Source organism: Salvia splendens, chromosome 5 (genome assembly GCF_004379255.2).
Source record: "Salvia splendens isolate huo1 chromosome 5, SspV2, whole genome shotgun sequence".
NCBI classification, from domain to species: domain Eukaryota; kingdom Viridiplantae; phylum Streptophyta; class Magnoliopsida; order Lamiales; family Lamiaceae; genus Salvia; species Salvia splendens.
Window position 1 is genome coordinate 9775080 of NC_056036.1, and position 18633 is coordinate 9793712.

General features: G+C 37.2%; 4 protein-coding genes across 5 annotated transcripts; 1 reads left to right on the plus strand and 3 right to left on the minus strand.

Annotated features, from left to right (window-relative positions):
• Window positions 1-4175: 4175 nt before the first annotated feature.
• Window positions 4176-6069, minus strand: LOC121802631. The gene is made up of 4 exons (XM_042202312.1): window positions 5861-6069; window positions 5258-5422; window positions 4690-4908; window positions 4176-4594 (listed from the first exon to the last, which is right to left on the minus strand). The coding sequence occupies exons 1-4, from the start codon at window positions 6002-6004 to the stop codon at window positions 4253-4255; spliced, it is 870 nt and encodes a 289-aa protein (XP_042058246.1). The 5' UTR covers window positions 6005-6069; the 3' UTR covers window positions 4176-4252.
• Window positions 6070-6672: 603 nt separating this feature from the next.
• On the minus strand, window positions 6673-7464 carry LOC121803197 (PLASMODESMATA CALLOSE-BINDING PROTEIN 5-like). The gene is made up of 3 exons (XM_042202895.1): window positions 7096-7464; window positions 6996-7023; window positions 6673-6909 (listed from the first exon to the last, which is right to left on the minus strand). Exons 1-3 carry the CDS (start codon window positions 7433-7435, stop codon window positions 6750-6752), a joined length of 528 nt encoding a protein of 175 aa, XP_042058829.1. The 5' UTR covers window positions 7436-7464; the 3' UTR covers window positions 6673-6749.
• A 3717-nt stretch (window positions 7465-11181) lies between these two features.
• On the minus strand, window positions 11182-12521 carry LOC121803008. Of its 2 annotated transcripts, XM_042202709.1 has the most exons (3): window positions 12297-12521; window positions 11691-12179; window positions 11182-11472 (listed from the first exon to the last, which is right to left on the minus strand). In XM_042202709.1, exons 1-3 carry the CDS (start codon window positions 12502-12504, stop codon window positions 11192-11194), a joined length of 978 nt encoding a protein of 325 aa, XP_042058643.1. In that variant the 5' UTR covers window positions 12505-12521; the 3' UTR covers window positions 11182-11191. The 2 variants fall into 2 exon arrangements, with proteins under 2 accessions (XP_042058643.1, XP_042058642.1); XM_042202708.1 differs by having other exon boundaries at window positions 11691-12521.
• Window positions 12522-14483: 1962 nt separating this feature from the next.
• On the plus strand, window positions 14484-16397 carry LOC121803164 (LOB domain-containing protein 2-like). The gene is made up of 2 exons (XM_042202865.1): window positions 14484-16018; window positions 16231-16397. The coding sequence occupies exons 1-2, from the start codon at window positions 15391-15393 to the stop codon at window positions 16290-16292; spliced, it is 690 nt and encodes a 229-aa protein (XP_042058799.1). The 5' UTR covers window positions 14484-15390; the 3' UTR covers window positions 16293-16397.
• Window positions 16398-18633: the final 2236 nt, after the last annotated feature.

An 18633-nucleotide genomic window follows, 5' to 3' on the forward strand; every position in this document is an offset into this window, starting at 1 on the left:
ACATTAAGGCCTTATCTTCATCCTTAATCACCTCATCAATGTTTTCAAGATCATCTATGCATTTTTCAAACTCCTCAAGCTGTTCATAAATGCTCTTTCCATCTGAAAACTTGAAAGCAAGCAGTTTCTGCTTCAAATGCAAACGATTGGCAAGAGACTTGGTCATATACAGTGACTCAAGTTTTGTCCAAACGCCCGCAGCCGTCTCCTCTTTGGAAACTTCCCTCAGCACCCTATCTGCCAAGTTCAAGATCAGGGTGCTGTAAGCCCTATATTGCATATCTTGTAGCCTTCCTTTTTCCTTCTCATCGGCCTCAGGCTTTTCTTTAGCCTCGTTGCCCTTCTGCAAGATATCCCATAGGCCTTGCTGCATCAAGATAGCCTTCATCTTCAACCTCCACAGCCCAAAGTCGTTTCTACCGGTGAACTTCTCCACCTCAAACTTGGCCGTGGACATTTCTTCGAACAGACGGTGGGCAATCGCCAAGATCGGCTTAGACACCAGAGCTTCTGGACTCTAACTCCCCCAGAAAACAATCAACAAGAAAACCTCTGGGATCTTCCCACAGACGGCGCCACTTGTTGGGTCGTGATACCGCCAATCTCACACGCGTACGAACGAAAGAATAAAACACACAACGATGTAACGTGGTTCGGTGATAAACCACCTACGTCCACGGAGAAGATGACCGGAATCTTATTGATGAACAACTCTCAATTACAATGAACTCACACTCACAATTCAATTACTCCAAAACTAATCACAAGCTAGAGCAATAATCTCCTAATTGTGTATGTGTATTGTGTGTTTCTCAAATCTTCTTTTCAACTGAAACTATCGAGCTATATATATGTGTGAAGAACAAAAAATAACCAACTAGCTGATTCCACATTCCAAAAGCAGTTATAACCGCTGATTCCCAACGGCTAGTTCCAGCTCACCAAACCGAGCTCCTTTCTTGATCTCTTCCTCGAGCTCCAAAGGCTCTATCACTCGACTGAGTCAGTAGCTTGCATGGACACACCTTCACAAATCTCCACCTTGCTGCGAAAGCTGAGGTATGCAAGAATGATAGTTTGCTTATGCAAGAATGATAGTTTGCATGGACACACATTCACAGGTGGAATCCACATTCCCTAGCCATTCACACCATACTCTACAAACTTGACTGAAGTCTCCAAGCTTCACCCTAAACCTGCCACCAATTCTTCCAACTCCAATATGCCTCACCACCAAATCAGAAGCCTTGCCTTTTTGCATAACATCGGGAATAACTGGTATCCCACCAGTTTTATCACCATCCAAGGTAGAACTACTGGATTTTTTTATCACGATTAGCGTTGCTCTTAATCTTCAGGGAACTCTGTGTACTAGCAGCCGGTCCAACATTACTAGTAGGAGGAGGAGGATTGGTGAACGGTTGTTGTGGACGTAGAATTCAGTTGGTAATTGTTGAAGGGCGGGATGATTCTAATATAGTAGCGCTTAGTTTCATCGCGGGTTTTTATGTTGCATGCATGACGTGGGTGATGCAGGGAATAATTATCATCCTAGCTGGCGTAGGGGAAGTGAGACTTGAGCTGTGACTAAGAAGCGGAGGAGTATATCACTTCTCTCAATTCACACATTACCTGTATCTTGATCAATTATTGGGCTAGGATTTGCAATCCCAAGCATTATCTTACCTATTCTGTTTCTCATTTTGTGACTCTTATGTATTAATCCAATTACCTAATTCTCGTGTTTATTTTATCTGTTATCTGAGTTCTCTAATAATTGTTGGTGGAATCGTGTGCTGGAATTGCAACATTTTTTTTATTTTCAAATTTTAATTTACTAGTAGAAAACACATTTTACTTACTCCTTAATTACAAATAAGTTCGGCACGCAAATGGAAGTGAAATGATTTTCCGGCAGTGCATTTACAACCACATTAACAGTATTTTCATCCGGAATCAGATTCATATTTTGTAGAGAGAGTAAAGATAAATGTGTGGAATGCATGTTGCTTTCAAGTTTTTAATAATTACAAGTCTTTTCCTCACACATCATGACAATAATTTTAGAAGACCATTATATATGCTGCTGCTTCTTTTTGGGTCTTGATCCACTCGTAAAATGCATGTTGCTTTTCAAGTTTGAGCATAATCCATTTGTCCAGTCATCTACTCCGTAGTGGTACGTACTACTTCTTTGTGGTCAACACTTCAATTCAAAAGTAGCATTAAAATTTCATAATTAATCATGATTGAGGGTAGACGTCACCATGGTTCGGGAACCGGCGGTTCACGGTTCGGAACCGCCGGTTCCGGTTCAAGAAAATCTTGAACCTGAACCGGCCCGTCCTAGGTTCGACGGTTCCGGTTCCTGAACCGTGAACCGGCGGTTCATCTCAACTGCCGGTTCCTATCCGGTTCCGGGCCGGTTCCGCGGTTCGTGGATTTTTTTTTGTTAATATTGTAATTCAAGTAAAAAATGTAAATATACTTGCATAAATAAAATAAGAATAATGCGATGTACAAATGCAATTTTATTGATACAAATTACAACTTTAAAATTACAAATTACAAATTAAAAAAGATTTAAAGTCTTGATTACAATTTACAAATTAGAAACAAATGAGAGAAAAAAGAAATAAAAGAAAATAACTTGAGCTCAACTTAAATTTAAAATTTAAGTTGAGATGCCTACGTATCATCAATGCTCAATTGCATTTTGGAATAAAAGTCCACGTAGTTCTCTTACATTGCTTACCTATTTGGCTTAATCGGAGGAATCGACCTACTCTTCTTCGTCGGGGAAGTAGTCTTGGTCGGGTTGTACTACTTGATTGTCCCAATCCGGTTCTTGGTCTCTAATTTCGGCGAAGCACCAATCATCAAGTAACATGGTGGCTTCCATGTTTTGCCCGATGAGTCTACTTCTTCTGTCGTCCAAGACGTTGCCTCCAACACTAAACCCGAGTATTTATAGGGGAAAAATGTGATTAAATTAAAAAAAATTTCAAAATTCAAAATTTTGAAAATTTGAAATCTGCCGGAACCGCCGGTTTACAGCAAAAACCGCCGGTTTCTGACGAAAACCGGCGGTTCCTGACCCGGTTTCTGAAAAGGCTAGGGGTAGGTCAGAAATAGGCCTGAAAAGTTATTGGGAACCGCCGAACCGGCGGTTCCGACGAAACCGGTGGTTCAAAACCGCCGGTTACGGTTCGAATGAAATTGAAACCTGAACCGGCGGTTCCGGTCACGGTTCAAACCGTCGCCGACGGTTCCGGTTCCGAGCCGGTTCGGTTCGGTTTGGGGACCTCTAATTGAGGGACTCCCAACAACGAAGTATGTGTTGCTGTGTTGAATTCGTAAGTTCAAATATTTACAAACATGAACTGTTCCCATCTAGAATTTTGTATCTACTCTTAAAATAATTTTAGTTGTGTACCCAATAATGATTTAATTTTTGTTGTATGAACCTAACGTAAATATATTAAAATTTAAAAAATGAGATACTGAATGAGTGAATTCTATTCTTTTATTTTCTTCGATAAAGAAAGAGAGTAAATATTGAGCTAATTGTAGACTCAGTATGTGTAGACTGGACTCAAACTCTATATTTTAAATTTTAAGTTGTGCTTAAGGGTGTCCACTATGGGAGCGGCTCGGCGGTCGCCGAAGAGGGGTGTGGGGCGAGGCGGGAGGCGCGGCGGTCATAGTGGCTGGGGTGGCCGCCGCGCCTGAGGACGGGGGAGGGGGGCGGAAACGGCTTCGCCGCGTGCGGGGCGAGGACGCGGCTGGTGGGGGTGAGGCGCGCCTATAGGCGCGGCGGTCATAGTGACCGCAGCTTCCGGCGCGGCGGTCGACGCATGCAAAATTTTTTATTTTTAAAATGAAAATTGATTATAAAATTTGGGGGCTATTGGAGGTGTCCACTATAGTGGCGGAAATAGAATTTTGGGGCTATGGACAAAAATCCGGGGCTATGGACAAAAAACTGGGGCGGGGCTATTGGGCGTGTCCACCTTATAGTGGACACCCTAATGAAATGCCCTCTAACTATATAGTACTATCTGGGTAGTACTCGTGTGTATCTCAGATTACCGGAGCAGCACAAGTGAGATCATCCTGTACGTCTGATTAAATTTACACAGTCAAATAGTTACACACCAATGGAAAAAGTCACATAACACGTCAAAATTTTAATCACACTACCGAAACAAGATCTACAGATTGAAGAGCAAAACGGATTTGGAAACATTGTTCATGATATAAATGTTAGATACATTATCAGGGCGTTGTACAGAGAATGTATGCATATCGATGCACTCAAGTTCCCCGTCCAACAGTAAGAGCATCCGAGCACCAATCCAACAATGAGGAGTTGCAAGAAGTTATCACCGGAGAAGTGGGATGCACTGAAAACAACGGAACTGATTGCAACCGCTAGCTGCCAGTTCATTGTGGAGGCAAGAGATGTCAAGAGAAAACCTCTGTACACGACTTCTTCCAGCAACGGAGTGATGATGGAGTAGACAAGAATGCAGGCGGTTGCAGAACTCCAGCCGCTGGTGAGAATATCCTTGACAAATGGATTGTTCACATCCTGTAATGTCAACAAAATCAGTACCCAATATACCCCCAACGAATCAAAAAATTTAGTTCATGGATATTAATGGAAGTATACAAGAATAAATATACCTTGGGTCCAATCAATCTCTCAGCAAAATACGAAGTGATAAAGACCAATGACAGAAGGATTCCAAGCCCGAGCACTGATGCCAGCAGCCAGCTTCGTTGTTTTGAAGACTTATTGGCACGAAAGAAATCTGTAAGGTCATACTGAGGCTTACCGGGGCACTTTAGCAGCAGCAAAACAATGCTAAGCTCTAAGGTTTGGATTGCGAAGATAAAGAATGCCTGTGCTGCAAAGAATCGGACAAGGTCTATCATCAAGATCATAAGATCCGATGAAGAAAACACTTCCTCAACATCATATTCCAATTAAAAAAGTTCGTACAAAACTCAAAGTATGAGTGTCACTAATCACTATCATAAGCGTTATTCATTTTGGTAGGAAAATACGAAAAGAAGATTCTTACAGCATGCTTATTCAAAAATTATCTTCAAGAATTGACTTTATATAAAACGAAACATCTACAAACTTCAATGCAATAGCTCCACAATCATTAAGCATTATTAGCATCTTAATATGAGTAATCAAGTATGTTCCATTCATCACTTTAAGCATCGCAACCAGTATGCATACCTCAGTCTGTGGATCGAGGATGGGTTGATGCAATATCTTTGCAGCAGCAGAAAGACCGCCAAAACTCAACGGGACGTGAATGCTGAACACATAAAAACCCATAGAGCTCCATATACTTCCAATATCAAGTTGAGGTTGAGGATCTGTTGTGAGAACTGAGAAACCCTGTTATGAATAAGGAATAAAGTTACAACATATACAAGATTTATGTGTGAGTTTCTTGATTTCCATCTCCCAATTGCAGCTAGATGAAATTTCAGCTCGCACAAATAGCACATCCAACAACTTTTGGCAGAAAATTAATCATAATATTCCTGTTCGATTTAAGCTAAACAAAGAAAACATGGAAATCTAAGTGTACATTTCATTCTCATACGGATTAATTACACTACAACAATAATAGGACAGAAATAGGATAATTTCGCATGAATTTTGTGTGTTCCACATTCAATCAAATGACGGTAGCGAAAATTAACAATAATCAATAATTAAAAGTTGCTTCGATACGTATCCAATAACGCTCTGCAATTAAAAGAATGAAATGTTGACAGATAATTTAGAAAAGCAAAACACAGAAGATTATTTAAAGGAAACGTCAGTTACCTGATGGGGTTGTGATTTTGTCTCATTTTTTATGCAGCGACGGATGAAAGAAGCCCTTTTACTGAAAGAGTTGCATTTCAGCAACCTATTGCCGTAATCCGTGCAGAAATTTGCGGGAAATTGACACTGCAGAGCTGTGTTCATCTTCGAGCGCCGTTATTTATGTGGATTAGATTGTTCTTTAATAGAGAAATAGTTGCAAAGAAAGTACACGCAAAAACAAAATTTTGAGAATAAAGTTTCTTTTTTGCACGAATTTAAAAAAATAGAATTTTAGCAGTACTGATAATTAATTACGGGAAAAAATAAAGTAAGATAGATAAAATAAAAAGAAAAAAAAATAAAAAATTTGTCAAAAGAAATATGAATCACTTAATAAATGATAGATTGAATATATTTTAATTTTATTGTTTCTTCTTCTTTTTACTTATTTTACTTTATAAGTACTCTATCCGTCTTTTAAAAATAGACTACATTTGTAATATTGTGATGTTTCTTTAAAATAGAAATCTATTTAAGAAAACCTTTGTTTTCCTAATGAGATGAATCTCATTCCTTACTAATAATACTCTAATCATTTTTTCTTTTCCATCTCTTCTTACTCTAATAATTGTGTATTGAACTTGTCTCATTTTAAACGTTGTCTAATTTTTAAAGACGAATGGAATATCAAATTTTGTTTTAAAGTGGGACAAACGGAATAAGTTTTTTAAAAAATTTCGTGTAATGTATAGTAATCATATCATCATAGTGTAATAGCCTAATAGGGAAATGCAAAATGAAGGTCAAGTTGCTAAAAAACAAATGTGATGTAGATCAAAATCACATTACTCAAACTTTGATTAATAAACAAATGAACTAAAATACAATGAGCAGAGTTGGGACTTAACTAATTAGAATTCCACAAATTATAAATAAAGCAGAAGATGAGAACTGAAAGCGGATCCAACAACCACCGACATCCAACTATGGAAATGGAATTACTACTGCTTAAGTCAGCAGTATCCGACACGGCTCCACTAAAGTTCCCACTACTACTTGCGCCTGACCTGCAATTCACAAACTATTTTACTCCATTTCTTATCAATTAAGTATTTAAACAAAACGAATGATTCACCATTTTATTTAAACTTACCTAGAGGTGAATTTGCAATTTCCGTAGCCTGAAATAAAGATAAAAGAATTACTAGTAGTAAAAATACAAATAAAATGATAGTGCTAGTATAAGTTAGTACTTGGGTTGAGGTCAGTAAGGGCAGCAGTGTTGCTAAAGCTGCAGGTGTCGTCGCCGGAGTTGTGATTCTTGACGTAGTAGTCATTGAAGGAGAAGGAGGCCATTCGAGCCACGTCGGACGCGTCGTAGCAGGGCCCACCATTTTGTATGGGCCCACAATTCGCCCCGCCTGGCCCACAAGCCCAGTCAAGGGCTGACTGCAAGGCTGCGTCCTCGGCGTTGTTCTTCGCCACGCACCATAGCTGCCTCGCCGCCACCGCTGCTCCCTCACCTTGGGCCTGCACGGAACTGGCTACTGCCAGGGAGATTGAAAGGACAAAGAGTAATTGAGACGGATCCATTTTTCGAGAGAGTGTTGATCACAGAGAAACAATGTGTTGCTTAGTATTTTATAAGCGGTGGAAATTCGACCGTTGGGATTCATGACCAGACACACTGCTTGACGTTTTTAACAGCAGTGCTTTTCCAGAAATTGGATTTTCTTGCCTCTTTATTTTTCCCAATTTATTCCCAAGGCTAAGATTTCTTGAACATATGTAACAATTTTAAATTTCTGTGTCCCAATCAATACTCATTATGCAAATACAAATTTATATCCTGCCTGACCAACTTGCCAAATTTGGATCTAAATCATGGGACATATGTATGCGAAAGCTATTAATCCCACTGCTTTAGAGCATCCACAACGGCGGCCGTCCCGGCGGACGTCCGACCGGCGTACCGGACGTCTGCGCGGGACGTCCGCCATTAGGCGCGGGAGGGACGGATACGGACGTCTGCCACGGACACCGGAGTTCCGCAGCATTCCGACGATGTCCGTCGTGACGTCCACCATTGTGGGTTCCTGACGAACGTCCCAATTTTTCATTTTTTTTATAAAAAAACTCTATATATACGGCTCATTGAACTTCATTTCATTCGAATCACTTGTTTTAACGAGTTTCTCTCTCTCTCTATGTTTCTTTTATATATCCAGAGTGGTTAGTGGTAGTGGTAGTGGTAGTAGTGCGGGTGGTAGTCGTGGAATTTCTGATGACATACGTCGGCGAATTAGAGAACAGTTGCGGGGTGTTACGTCCAGGGAGATAAATCGCGCGATAGAAGTGTCCTTGTAGCAGCAGCCGGCGGTACCTTGACCCATCCATCGTCGAACTATAGTACCCTGGGACCACATCGCTGCACACCGTCAGTTGTATGAGGACTACTTTGCTCCGGAGCCGCGGTTTGGGGAGAACATGTTCCGGTGACGTTTTAGGATGCATTATCCGATATTTTCTGCGTATCGTGGGCGCTTTAGAGCGTCGATACGAGTATTTAAGGATGAGAGAGGATGCGGTTGGTAAACCCGGCCACACGCCCATACAAAAGTGCACTGCCGCAATCAAGCAGCTGGCATACGGAGGTGAGGTCGACATGTTCGATGAGTACCTCCACATCGGCGAGACGACTGCCCGCGATTGTCTGAAGTATTTTTGTGAGGGCGTTAGGGAGATATTCGGGGATAGGTATCTTCGGAAGCCTACCCCCAAAGATTGCCAGGCTCTGATGGATATGCACGGGAGTCAGAACGGGTTTCCGGGAATGTTGGACAGCATAGATTGTATGCATTGGCAGTGGAAGAACTGTCCCGCCGCCTGGAAAGGGGTGTACACTACTGGTTTCAAGGGCAAGAATCCCACGATGATCCTTGAAGCGGTAGCTGACTACCGGCTGTGGATTTGGCATGCGTATTTTAGAGTAGTCGGGTCGAACAATGACATCAATGTCCTCCAGTCATCGCCCCTTTTCAACGACCAGTGTATGGGTGTTGGTCCGGCCGTCAGTTTCGTCGCCAACGGCAACCAGCACAACATGGGCTATTATTTGGCGGATGGGATATACCCTATGTGACCAGTCTTTGTGAAGACGATCAGATGCCCCACAGAAGAAAAGAATGTCTATTTTGCGGGTCGTCAGGAGGCAGCGTGCAAGGATGTGGAGCGGATATTTGATGTGCTCCAGGCTTGATGGGCGACAGTAAAGGGTCCATCATGGTTGTAGTATATTGACAGCATCGCTGATATCATGTACGCATGTATTATCATGCACACCATGATTGTCGAAGATGAAGGTCCAGCACTGACTGATTGGGTCAATGATGATGTTGATGCTGCCGGTCCAAGTCACGACGTGGCCATCGCCAATGTACGTATGTGGATACCACATGAAGTGGCCGATCGAGTCTGTGCATTTGCCGACATGCACTAACGACAAGCCCATATTCGACTCCAGAACGATATTATTGAAGAGATATGGACACGGAGGGGTAGTCGTTGATATTTATAATGTAATTTTTTTAGACTTTTTTTTTGTTGAAATGTACTTTTTTTTATTTAATGAAATGTACTTTTTTATTTTTTATATTTAATTCCGTAAATTGTTTAATTCCGTAAATTGTTTAATTTGGTGAATTTGTGAATTTTTATTATTGTGGGATGTCCTTGGGGATGTCCGTCATTATGCAGTGGGATATCCTTATAACGTGACAGTGCAGTGGGATATCTTTATGACATGGCAGAATGTGTTTTTGGGAAGTCCGTTAGGATGTCCGCTGGGACATCCGTCCCACTATAGACGCTCTTCGCCTAGAACATTCATTACTTCTATATAATAATTCAACCATCCATATTTAATTATTTAATGGCCCTTGTTACCATAATATTACGTCCATCTCTAAAATTTAGTTTTCTTTTGCTATATTGGTATGTTCACAAAAAATAATCTATTTTATTTTATTTAAAAAAACTATTTTATTAAATACTCTCTCCGTCCCTTAAATTTTGTTATACTTTGACCGAACACAGATTTTAAGAAATGTAATGGAAAATGAGTTGAAAAAGTTAGTGGAGAGTGAGTTCTACTTTTATGTATACTATTAGTTTTATGTATATAATAAAATGTGAGTTGACATGAGTTAGTGAAATATGAGGTCCACTACCAAAAATGGTAAAAAGTGAATGACAAATTTTGTGGGACGGATGAAAATGAAAAAAGTGACAAAATTTAAGGAACGGATAGAGTATTATACTACTAATACTGTGAATCTTACTATCCACTAATACTATTATAAGCTATTTTTTTTGCTTTCTCTTTCACACGTTACCAAATTTCGTATCAAATACCATGACACATAAGAATAACTTAAGCCATGTGGAAATCGATTTCACTGGAATTGTCAAACGTGACAATCTCAAATACAATCAAAGTTCATATATAATTGTTTTGTCCAAATTTTAAAAATTTGTGGAAAATTTCATAATTCGGTCAAAGTTCGTGATATCCACTATTACCTTCGTCCACCAATAAACGTTTCATTTTGCGATTTTCATCTGTCCATCAATAAGTGTCTCATTTGCTTTTTATAATTACTTATGGTAATGTACCCCCCATTCAACTAACTTTATTCACTCATTTCATTATAAAACTAATTGGAGTAGTATATAAAAGTATGACCACCTTCCACTTATTTTCTACTATATTTCTTAAAAATTGTATATGTCAAATGTGGAGTTGTATCGGAAATGTAGCTAAAATGCTTGTCACTATCTAAACAATTATCCTAACTTGTACTCCATCACCACAAGGGTTGTACCGATTTGACACCTCATCTACTAAGGTCATCTCCCACTATTTACACCAAACTCAAACTCATTTTTCCAGTTCTATCACATCAAACAGTAATTCTACTCCAACCATTTACACCAAACTCAAAACCCAAAAAAATATTTCATATTCACCTACTTTTTTTACTTTTTCAATTTTAACTACATATTTATTTAAATTACACATTCACCCAACAACATTTTGTCAATAGTTTTCCAAATATAATTAAATAATTTGATATAATTATTTATAATATATATATATATTAAATATATTATGCATTCAATAAAATATACACTAACTTCAAATTATAATACATCAAACGTACTATAATAACATTCAAGCATAAACTAAAATACATTCAAAGACATCATGATTATACATAACTTAAAATACATTCGAAGACATCATGATTATATAAAACATAAGGACAACACATAAAAAGTAGCTAAAATTCAAGATTGCGTATTTGAGAAATTTTCCCACAAATGATCAACTAATGCATTTCGAAGTTCTAGATGTGCATTTTTATTTCTTATTGCGGCATACCGAGTCAAGTACTCTTGAAATCGAACATCTTCATTTGTCGTCATCTCAACTTCTGGTTGTGGTGCATGTCTAGCAACTTTGATTGGAGAACTCAGGTCACGCTCATCTTCAACTATCATGTTATGCAAAATTATACATGTAATCATTATGTCACGCAACACTTCTTTATCCCAATACCGCAGTGGTCCTGCTACAATTGGGAAACGTGATTGGAGAACACCAAATGCACGTTCTACATCTTTTCTACATGCCTCTTGCCTCATAGCAAGATATTTTGTCTTTGGTGTACGAGGCTCATGAATTGTTTGCACAATAGTAGACCATTTTGGTTATATTCCATCAGCTAGGTAATAACCCATATTGTATTATTTGCCTTGAATAAATAATAAGCAGGAGGAGCAATACCTTGAGTGAGATAATAGAAATCTAACACATTGATGTCGTTGTTGCTGCCGGGCAATCCAAAATAAGCATGCCATATCCAAAGATCATAATCTGCCACAGCTTCAAGGATAATTGTAGGACTTCCACTACGACCTGAATATGAACCGCTCCACCCTGCAGGACAATTTTTCCATTTCCAATGCATACAATCTAAACTACCTAGAATCCCTGGAAATCCACGTTGCTCACCAATATATAAAGGTCTAGCAATATCATTAGTTGTCGGGCTTCTCAAATATTGCGTTGAAAAAACTTCTATTATTGCACGACAAAAACGTTTTAGACTTTTGATCGCACTGCTCTCACTTATTTTCACATACTCATCACAAGCATCATCTGGTACACCGTATGCCAATATACGAATAACAGCTGTTACCTTTTGAAGAGATGATAGTCCAAGCCTTCCGGTTCCATCTGGTCGTTGCACGAAGTAGTCATCGTGTTCCTTAACTGCATCCACAATACGAAGGAACAATGGACGAGACATCCGAAATCTCCTACGAAACATGGTTTCATTATACAATGGATTATCAGCAAAATAATCATTGTACAATCTAGCGTGAGCACCCTCTCGGTCACGGTTGATGACAATATGCCCTGGAACTGATCCACGATATATTTGTGGACTTTGATGGTCACGAAGGTATTGGATCAACATGTTGTTGTCGATTCTACGTTGCATATCCTGCATAAATTGGTTGTAAGTGTATATCATATGAGAATTTTCACCATCTTCATTAGAAGATGAAGAACTAGAAATAAAATTGGGATTCATGGTGAAGGATAGATGAATTTGAGTGATTGATTGATATGATAAATGATCAAAACATGCTTTCAATTTATAATGATTTTACAAAAGCACAATCTGTGTGCATTCAATTGTAACCACACATCGGAAATATAGATTTAAATCCTAGTCATCCATTCAAATTCTAGAAACAAAAAAGCACAATCCGCGTGCTTTCAATCGTAGCCACTCATGGCAAAAGTAGATCTAAATCCTAGCCATCCATTCAAAATCCGGAAATAAAAAAAGCACAATCCGTGTGCTTTCAATCGTAGCCACCCATCCCAAAAGTAGATCTAAATCCTACCCATCCATTCAAAATCCGGAAACAAAAAAAGCACAATCCGTGTGCTTTCAATCGTAGCCACCCATCCCAAAAATAGATCTAAATCCTAGCCATCCATTCAAAATCCGGAAATAAAAAAAGCACAATCCGTGTGCTTTCAATCGTAGCCACTCATCCCAAAAGTAGATCTAAATCCTAGCCATCCATTCAAAATCCAGAAACAAAAAAAGCCCAATCCGCGTGCTTTTAATCATAGCCATTCATCGCAAAAGTAGATTTAAATCCAAGCCACCCATTCAAAAAGTAGAAAAATAATTTCATATCTATAAATATAAGAAACCACAACATCACAATTATCTCATCCCAGTTTTTATCTTTATCTTTTCCTCACAAAATGTCAGTTCGTCAAGAAAGTTATATAGAGAATGAAGACATACTTTTGTGTAAAGTTTATATGGAAATTTCACAAGATCCTAGCATAGGCACATCACAATCAGCACAACGATTCTGGCAGCGCGTGGAAGATGGATTCAATCAAGCTGAAGAAAGAGATCCCACTTGGCCAGAGCGTACGCAAAGATCTATGCAGGCTCGTATTCAAGCCATCGAGAAAGCAACAAAAAAATTCCATGGATGTATCCGAGCTGCTGAAGCAAGAAATCGAAGCGGTGCTTCAAATGCAGACATAATGAGTGTTTAATCATATTTTAATGTTTCATTTTCTCTTTGAACGTGCGATTAATTGATTATAATTATTTGTAGATGAATGAAGCCATGCAAATGCTCAAGACAGATTCAAAATACAAATCGGGTTGGAAATTTTCTCATGTTTGGGAGATGATTAATAATTTTGAAAAATTTAAAGATTGTGCAGGGAGGAGCTCTAGACAACAAGCATCACGTGGGATGCAAAGTTCTGATTCAGAAAGTCAGGCTCATACTATGCATGGCTCACAAACTTTGTCTTCATTTCCTATGAGCTGTGATGATGGCGAGGAACAAATCCTTGGCGGTTCTTCTTCATCAAGGCCTATCGGGGTGAAGAGGGCTAAACTGAAGAAAAAGCAGTCTGATAACTCGGAATCAATTATTGCTACTCTAGAAAAACAAAATGAGCTATATGTTGTTTGTCTTTATTTTAGTTTTTCATTTTGTTATTGTAATATGTTGTTTGTCTTTATTTTAGTTTTATGTCGTTGTAACATAATTACTAAATATTGTTATGTAATAGGAGTACTTTTATTACTAAATATTGTACTATTATTTAATTTGTTATATTATAATATTAAATACTAATATTACAATTCATACTCAATAAAATAACTAATACTCAATAAATTATTTAATAAATTATATTAAACATAATTTCACAAATCACACAAAATAAATAATTAATGCTAATAATTTGTATAAAATAAACTAAATATCAATTAACTTTTTGAACTAAATATTGATAAAACCGTATAAAACAAATAAATACTATGCACCATTAAATTTATACATATAATAGTAATTAATTAGCTTAATTCTCAAATAAATACTCCACATATGTTTAATTGGAGGTGGTTTAATTAACCCATGCCATTAAATATAATCTAAACCTAATTTTCTCTCTCTCTGTCTCTCTCTCTCCCCCAGCGCCGCATCGTCTTCTTCCCCTTCTCTGATTTTTCATTTCTCTTCTCTGCATCTCTGCTTTTCCTCCACATCTTCTTCAACCATCTACAACTCTCCACAATTGTTGCTTTCATTCGAAAATACAAAGGATGAGGGAGCTAATTGCAAATTCCAGGAACTTCAAAAAGTGAGATGCAGTAGCTACAGTGCTACTGCATCTTTGGAGTGATACTGTTCAAAAACGCAAAAAAGGGACGATTTGATATGCGTTTTGGAGTATGATTGGAGGTGTTTTTCACTGGAAATTTGCGTTTTGTCGCATGGTTGGAGATGGCCTTATATGTGTAGATCAATGTACATGTCTAGACGGTACCCAACTTTTCACTTTAGTTATATGCATTTGAAACACAACTGCATTGATTATCTTTTGTATAGATACATGTGGAAATATAAATGCCTTTGCTTCTACTTCCAAATCAACTTTTTCTTTGAGATTGATTTTCATGGGCCCGGTAGAATGAGCCTAAAGGAAAACTGAGCAAAGCATTGAAAATGAAATTTGACATAAATATTTTGGTGACATATATCGTTAACACTAAATACTAGAGCTAATTAGAAACTATAAAAATTAATAGGAGTACTCCATAACTTGATAGTTGATAGACATTTAATCTAATTATTTAACTTACTCTTCGTGTGAGCCACCTACAAATTAATAAAAACTATTTCTATGATAAAGAAGTCTAGCTTTAGTGACTATCTTTCCATGCTCTATATTAAACATATTCTTGATGACTAGTTTTCAACTTGTTGTGCTTATTATCCAATCAATGTAGGCAATCTTTTCATTCTTTTTTAAATACTAACCTTATAAAACTAGTTATTTTGTTGTATACCATGCACTTGTATATTCCATGTGCTAATGAAACCTGGTTAGTTAATTAACAAAAGGGACAAACATTCCTAGACTTATGTCAAGGCTACAGTTATATATGCAACGGGCTAACAACACGTCTGCTTGCGCGTCATGCAAGCACCAGAGGAAGAGGTGCACAGAGAAGTGCACGTTGGCTCCCTTCTTTCCCGTGGAGAGGACACGGGAGTTCCAGGCCGTGCACAAGGTGTTTGGTGTGAGCAACGTCACAAAGATCATCACGAGCCTTAGGGAGGAGGACCGGAAGGTAGCTGTGGACTCGCTCGTGTGGGAAGCCATAGGGCGGCAGAAGGACCCGGTGCTGGGGCCGTTCGGAGACTACCGGAGGGTTTGTGAGGAGCTGAGGTTGTACAAGAGCCAATATCAGCACTTTCATCATCAAGCACCAAATCAAGGAACCATAGTGTACAAGGCTGCCACAGCACAAGCCCTAATGGGATGGAACAATAGCAACAAAATTGTGAATACAAACACTAATAACCCAAACAATAATTTTATTGGTAATGGCAATTCTGTGGTGGATTTTTGCACTTATGGATATTCTCCAAATCACCATATTCATCAAGATTCTGGAAAACAAAGGGCAGAAAGGGAAAATGGCACAACTATATTCCTTCCTCAGCAGCATTTGTCTAATGCTTTCGGCCAACAATGCATTCTTGCAGGTAGTATTCGAGCCAAGACCTACTAAATCACGGTCACCTCATCAACTGATTAATAATTTAATAGGACTCAAGCCTGTGCCTATTTATATATCTTCCCATCATGTTCTAATGTCATGTTTCATTCATATATGCCTTGTGAAAAAGGCATAAATAAAATACTAGTAGATTTGGATTATTTTTAATCTTGATTTATTTATACCCCTATTTTGCAGGTCAATACAATCCTCTGGATTCCAAGTCAATGGAAAGCACCCTTTGGGAGGGCAGTTCGTAGATACAATGTTCTCAAATGTCTACAATTCACATGGTTTCTTGGAAAAAATACTGGAATTTTATGTTCATAATCCAAATAAGGTCTGCTTTTGACCACTATTTACAATTCTTGATCACTAAATAAGTTAAGTAATTATAGTAATAGTATTTATCTATTTTTTAAATTTTTTATTTAATTATAATTTATAATTTAATTAATTTATAAATAATCAAAAAATACTAAAATTTTATCAAAACAATGAAATTACATAATTAAAATAATTTTTTTATAATGAATTTCTAAAATAAAAAATAAAATAAAATTGAGTGTATTTATAAATGTTCGAATTAAAAAACCACGCCCACGGCTCGTGACTAGGACATGAATGAGCGTGCTCAAGCACGTGCAGATATACAACTAGTGCATCATGCAATTGTAAAAATGTAATGTGAGCCCTGTGTGTATGCTCCCAAAGCATGCATATGCATATAGCCTACGCTTTAAACTAGTTTTGACCTAGAGTTGATTTATAAAAACTTGATTAAGGTAAAATACAAGCTGAATCAATAATACAGTAAGTAATTTGTTAATTGGTATTGTCAGCGACCAATTTTGTCACACCAACACCAACATTTCTGTAGTATATTATATTCTTATAGTAAATAAATCTAAAAAATATGATTTATATGAGCCCAATACCATATGTAAAATATATCTATTGAATATCCATATCATATTCCATCAATATATTCCAATACAATATATTCCAATATAATCGACAAAACACATCTATTGTACCAATCCAATATACATACCACAATATTCCACCATCACTATCAAATGTAACACATAGCCATATTAGGTTCGCACCATATAATCCAATTATTCACTCTAATTCTATTTAAGTAAACCAACCACATAATAAATATAAAATTAAAAACATGATTTATACATACCTGATTAATACTGATGATTTAATGGTAATGGTACTCCTAATTTAATCTCCTGCTCTAAAACTCTCCATCTTTATTCTTTTTTGTGTTTACTCTCCGTGAACTTTTTCAATACTCCATAACTCTGCTTCTACGGACAAAAAAAATGATGCGCATATATTTTTCCTCCTATGTAGAAAATAAGGTTGGCTTAGCTGATTAGTCATCTCATTTAAAATATTCCACCTATGCACAAAAATCATGCATTTCTTTTCCTATTTACACATGTAGTATCCTATTTGTAAAACTTACTATTTTAAAGAATAAACATAATACTTTTAAAAGCCTAAAGTTTGATTACTTTCAAAAACTGTATACAAATGCACCCCATGTACATATAATATACTCCTATAAAAATAAACATTACACGTTGCTTACACTTTCTCTAGACACGGATACACTTATATATGTACAAAACTAGTACTATATTACTTTCGCATAATATATTAAAACATCATTTTGATACGTATCTATTATTTTTTTTATATAAATGATAATTTAATATTTAATAATCATAACAATATGTTATTATGTAAAATAGTATACGATTCGGTTAAAATAGTATGTTATTATGTAAAATAGTATATGATTCGGTTAAAATAGTATATGATTCAGGTCAGAGACGTCACAAAAGGCCATTTGTGGTCTTAAACATATGACGATTTTACGATTTTGGTCAAAAACATTATGTTTTCAATTATTACATCCTGAACAAATAGAAACGGTCCGGATTTAGTCCATTTTGGATGGAACAGTAAAATTTTTAAAGCGACGATAATTAAGTGAATTTTAAACACACATGGATGCATTTGGAAGTAGAAGTGAACTGATTGAACTGATACAACCATATGAACATATGATGGAATCTTTTGGACATGACCGAACATGTCAACTACACAACTCAAAAGTCGGCAAGATAAACGTATGCCCAATTATCACGGATAACTCATGAATACATTAACGTATTTCCTTGTGCACCACTGACTCGCTAATGTCTCTATTGGGTGGATTTTGCCTGCACCTTGATGGGTGACAGGTTTATAATGCAATAACTGCACATAACTTAAGTACATATCAGTAAATACATTCTTTGTTTCCTTCTTACAAAACTATCCATTCAGTTTCATTTTAACTAAACTTATTATGTATGCATAGACATTAAAATATTTGCTCTTTGATTTCATTATGTAAAATGATTAAAAGTTCAAAGAACAAGAATTAAGGGTCCAATTGAAGATTGCAGATTTGCAGTAATGATGAAAGATTTATCGTGCTCTTAATTATCTTGCTTGGTAATTTTCATATTTTGGTTTTGAGTACTTATGTTTGTTTGCTAGTTAGTTAACATTTTCTTAAACACGCATGGATGC

What these genes read in the sequence shown, in the direction of transcription:
- LOC121803164 (XM_042202865.1), top strand. Translation starts at nt 15,391, where the DNA reads ATGTCAAGGCTACAGTTATATATGCAACGGGCTAACAACACGTCTGCT. An exon ending in CCAACAATGCATTCTTGCAG is followed by an intron (nt 16,019 to 16,230) that starts GTAGTATTCGAG and finishes CCTATTTTGCAG; the next exon opens with GTCAATACAATCCTCTGGAT.
- LOC121802631 (XM_042202312.1), bottom strand. Translation starts at nt 6,004, where the DNA reads ATGAACACAGCTCTGCAGTGTCAATTTCCCGCAAATTTCTGCACGGAT. An exon ending in CAAAATCACAACCCCATCAG is followed by an intron (nt 5,423 to 5,860) that starts GTAACTGACGTT and finishes TATTCATAACAG; the next exon opens with GGTTTCTCAGTTCTCACAAC. An exon ending in AGAGATTGATTGGACCCAAG is followed by an intron (nt 4,595 to 4,689) that starts GTATATTTATTC and finishes TTGACATTACAG; the next exon opens with GATGTGAACAATCCATTTGT.
- LOC121803008 (XM_042202708.1), bottom strand. Translation starts at nt 12,504, where the DNA reads ATGAATCCCAATTTTATTTCTAGTTCTTCATCTTCTAATGAAGATGGT. An exon ending in TTTCTATTATCTCACTCAAG is followed by an intron (nt 11,473 to 11,690) that starts GTATTGCTCCTC and finishes CAATTGTAGCAG; the next exon opens with GACCACTGCGGTATTGGGAT.
- LOC121803197 (XM_042202895.1), bottom strand. Translation starts at nt 7,435, where the DNA reads ATGGATCCGTCTCAATTACTCTTTGTCCTTTCAATCTCCCTGGCAGTA. An exon ending in CCTTACTGACCTCAACCCAA is followed by an intron (nt 7,024 to 7,095) that starts GTACTAACTTAT and finishes TCTTTATTTCAG; the next exon opens with GCTACGGAAATTGCAAATTC. An exon ending in AATTGCAAATTCACCTCTAG is followed by an intron (nt 6,910 to 6,995) that starts GTAAGTTTAAAT and finishes TGTGAATTGCAG; the next exon opens with GTCAGGCGCAAGTAGTAGTG.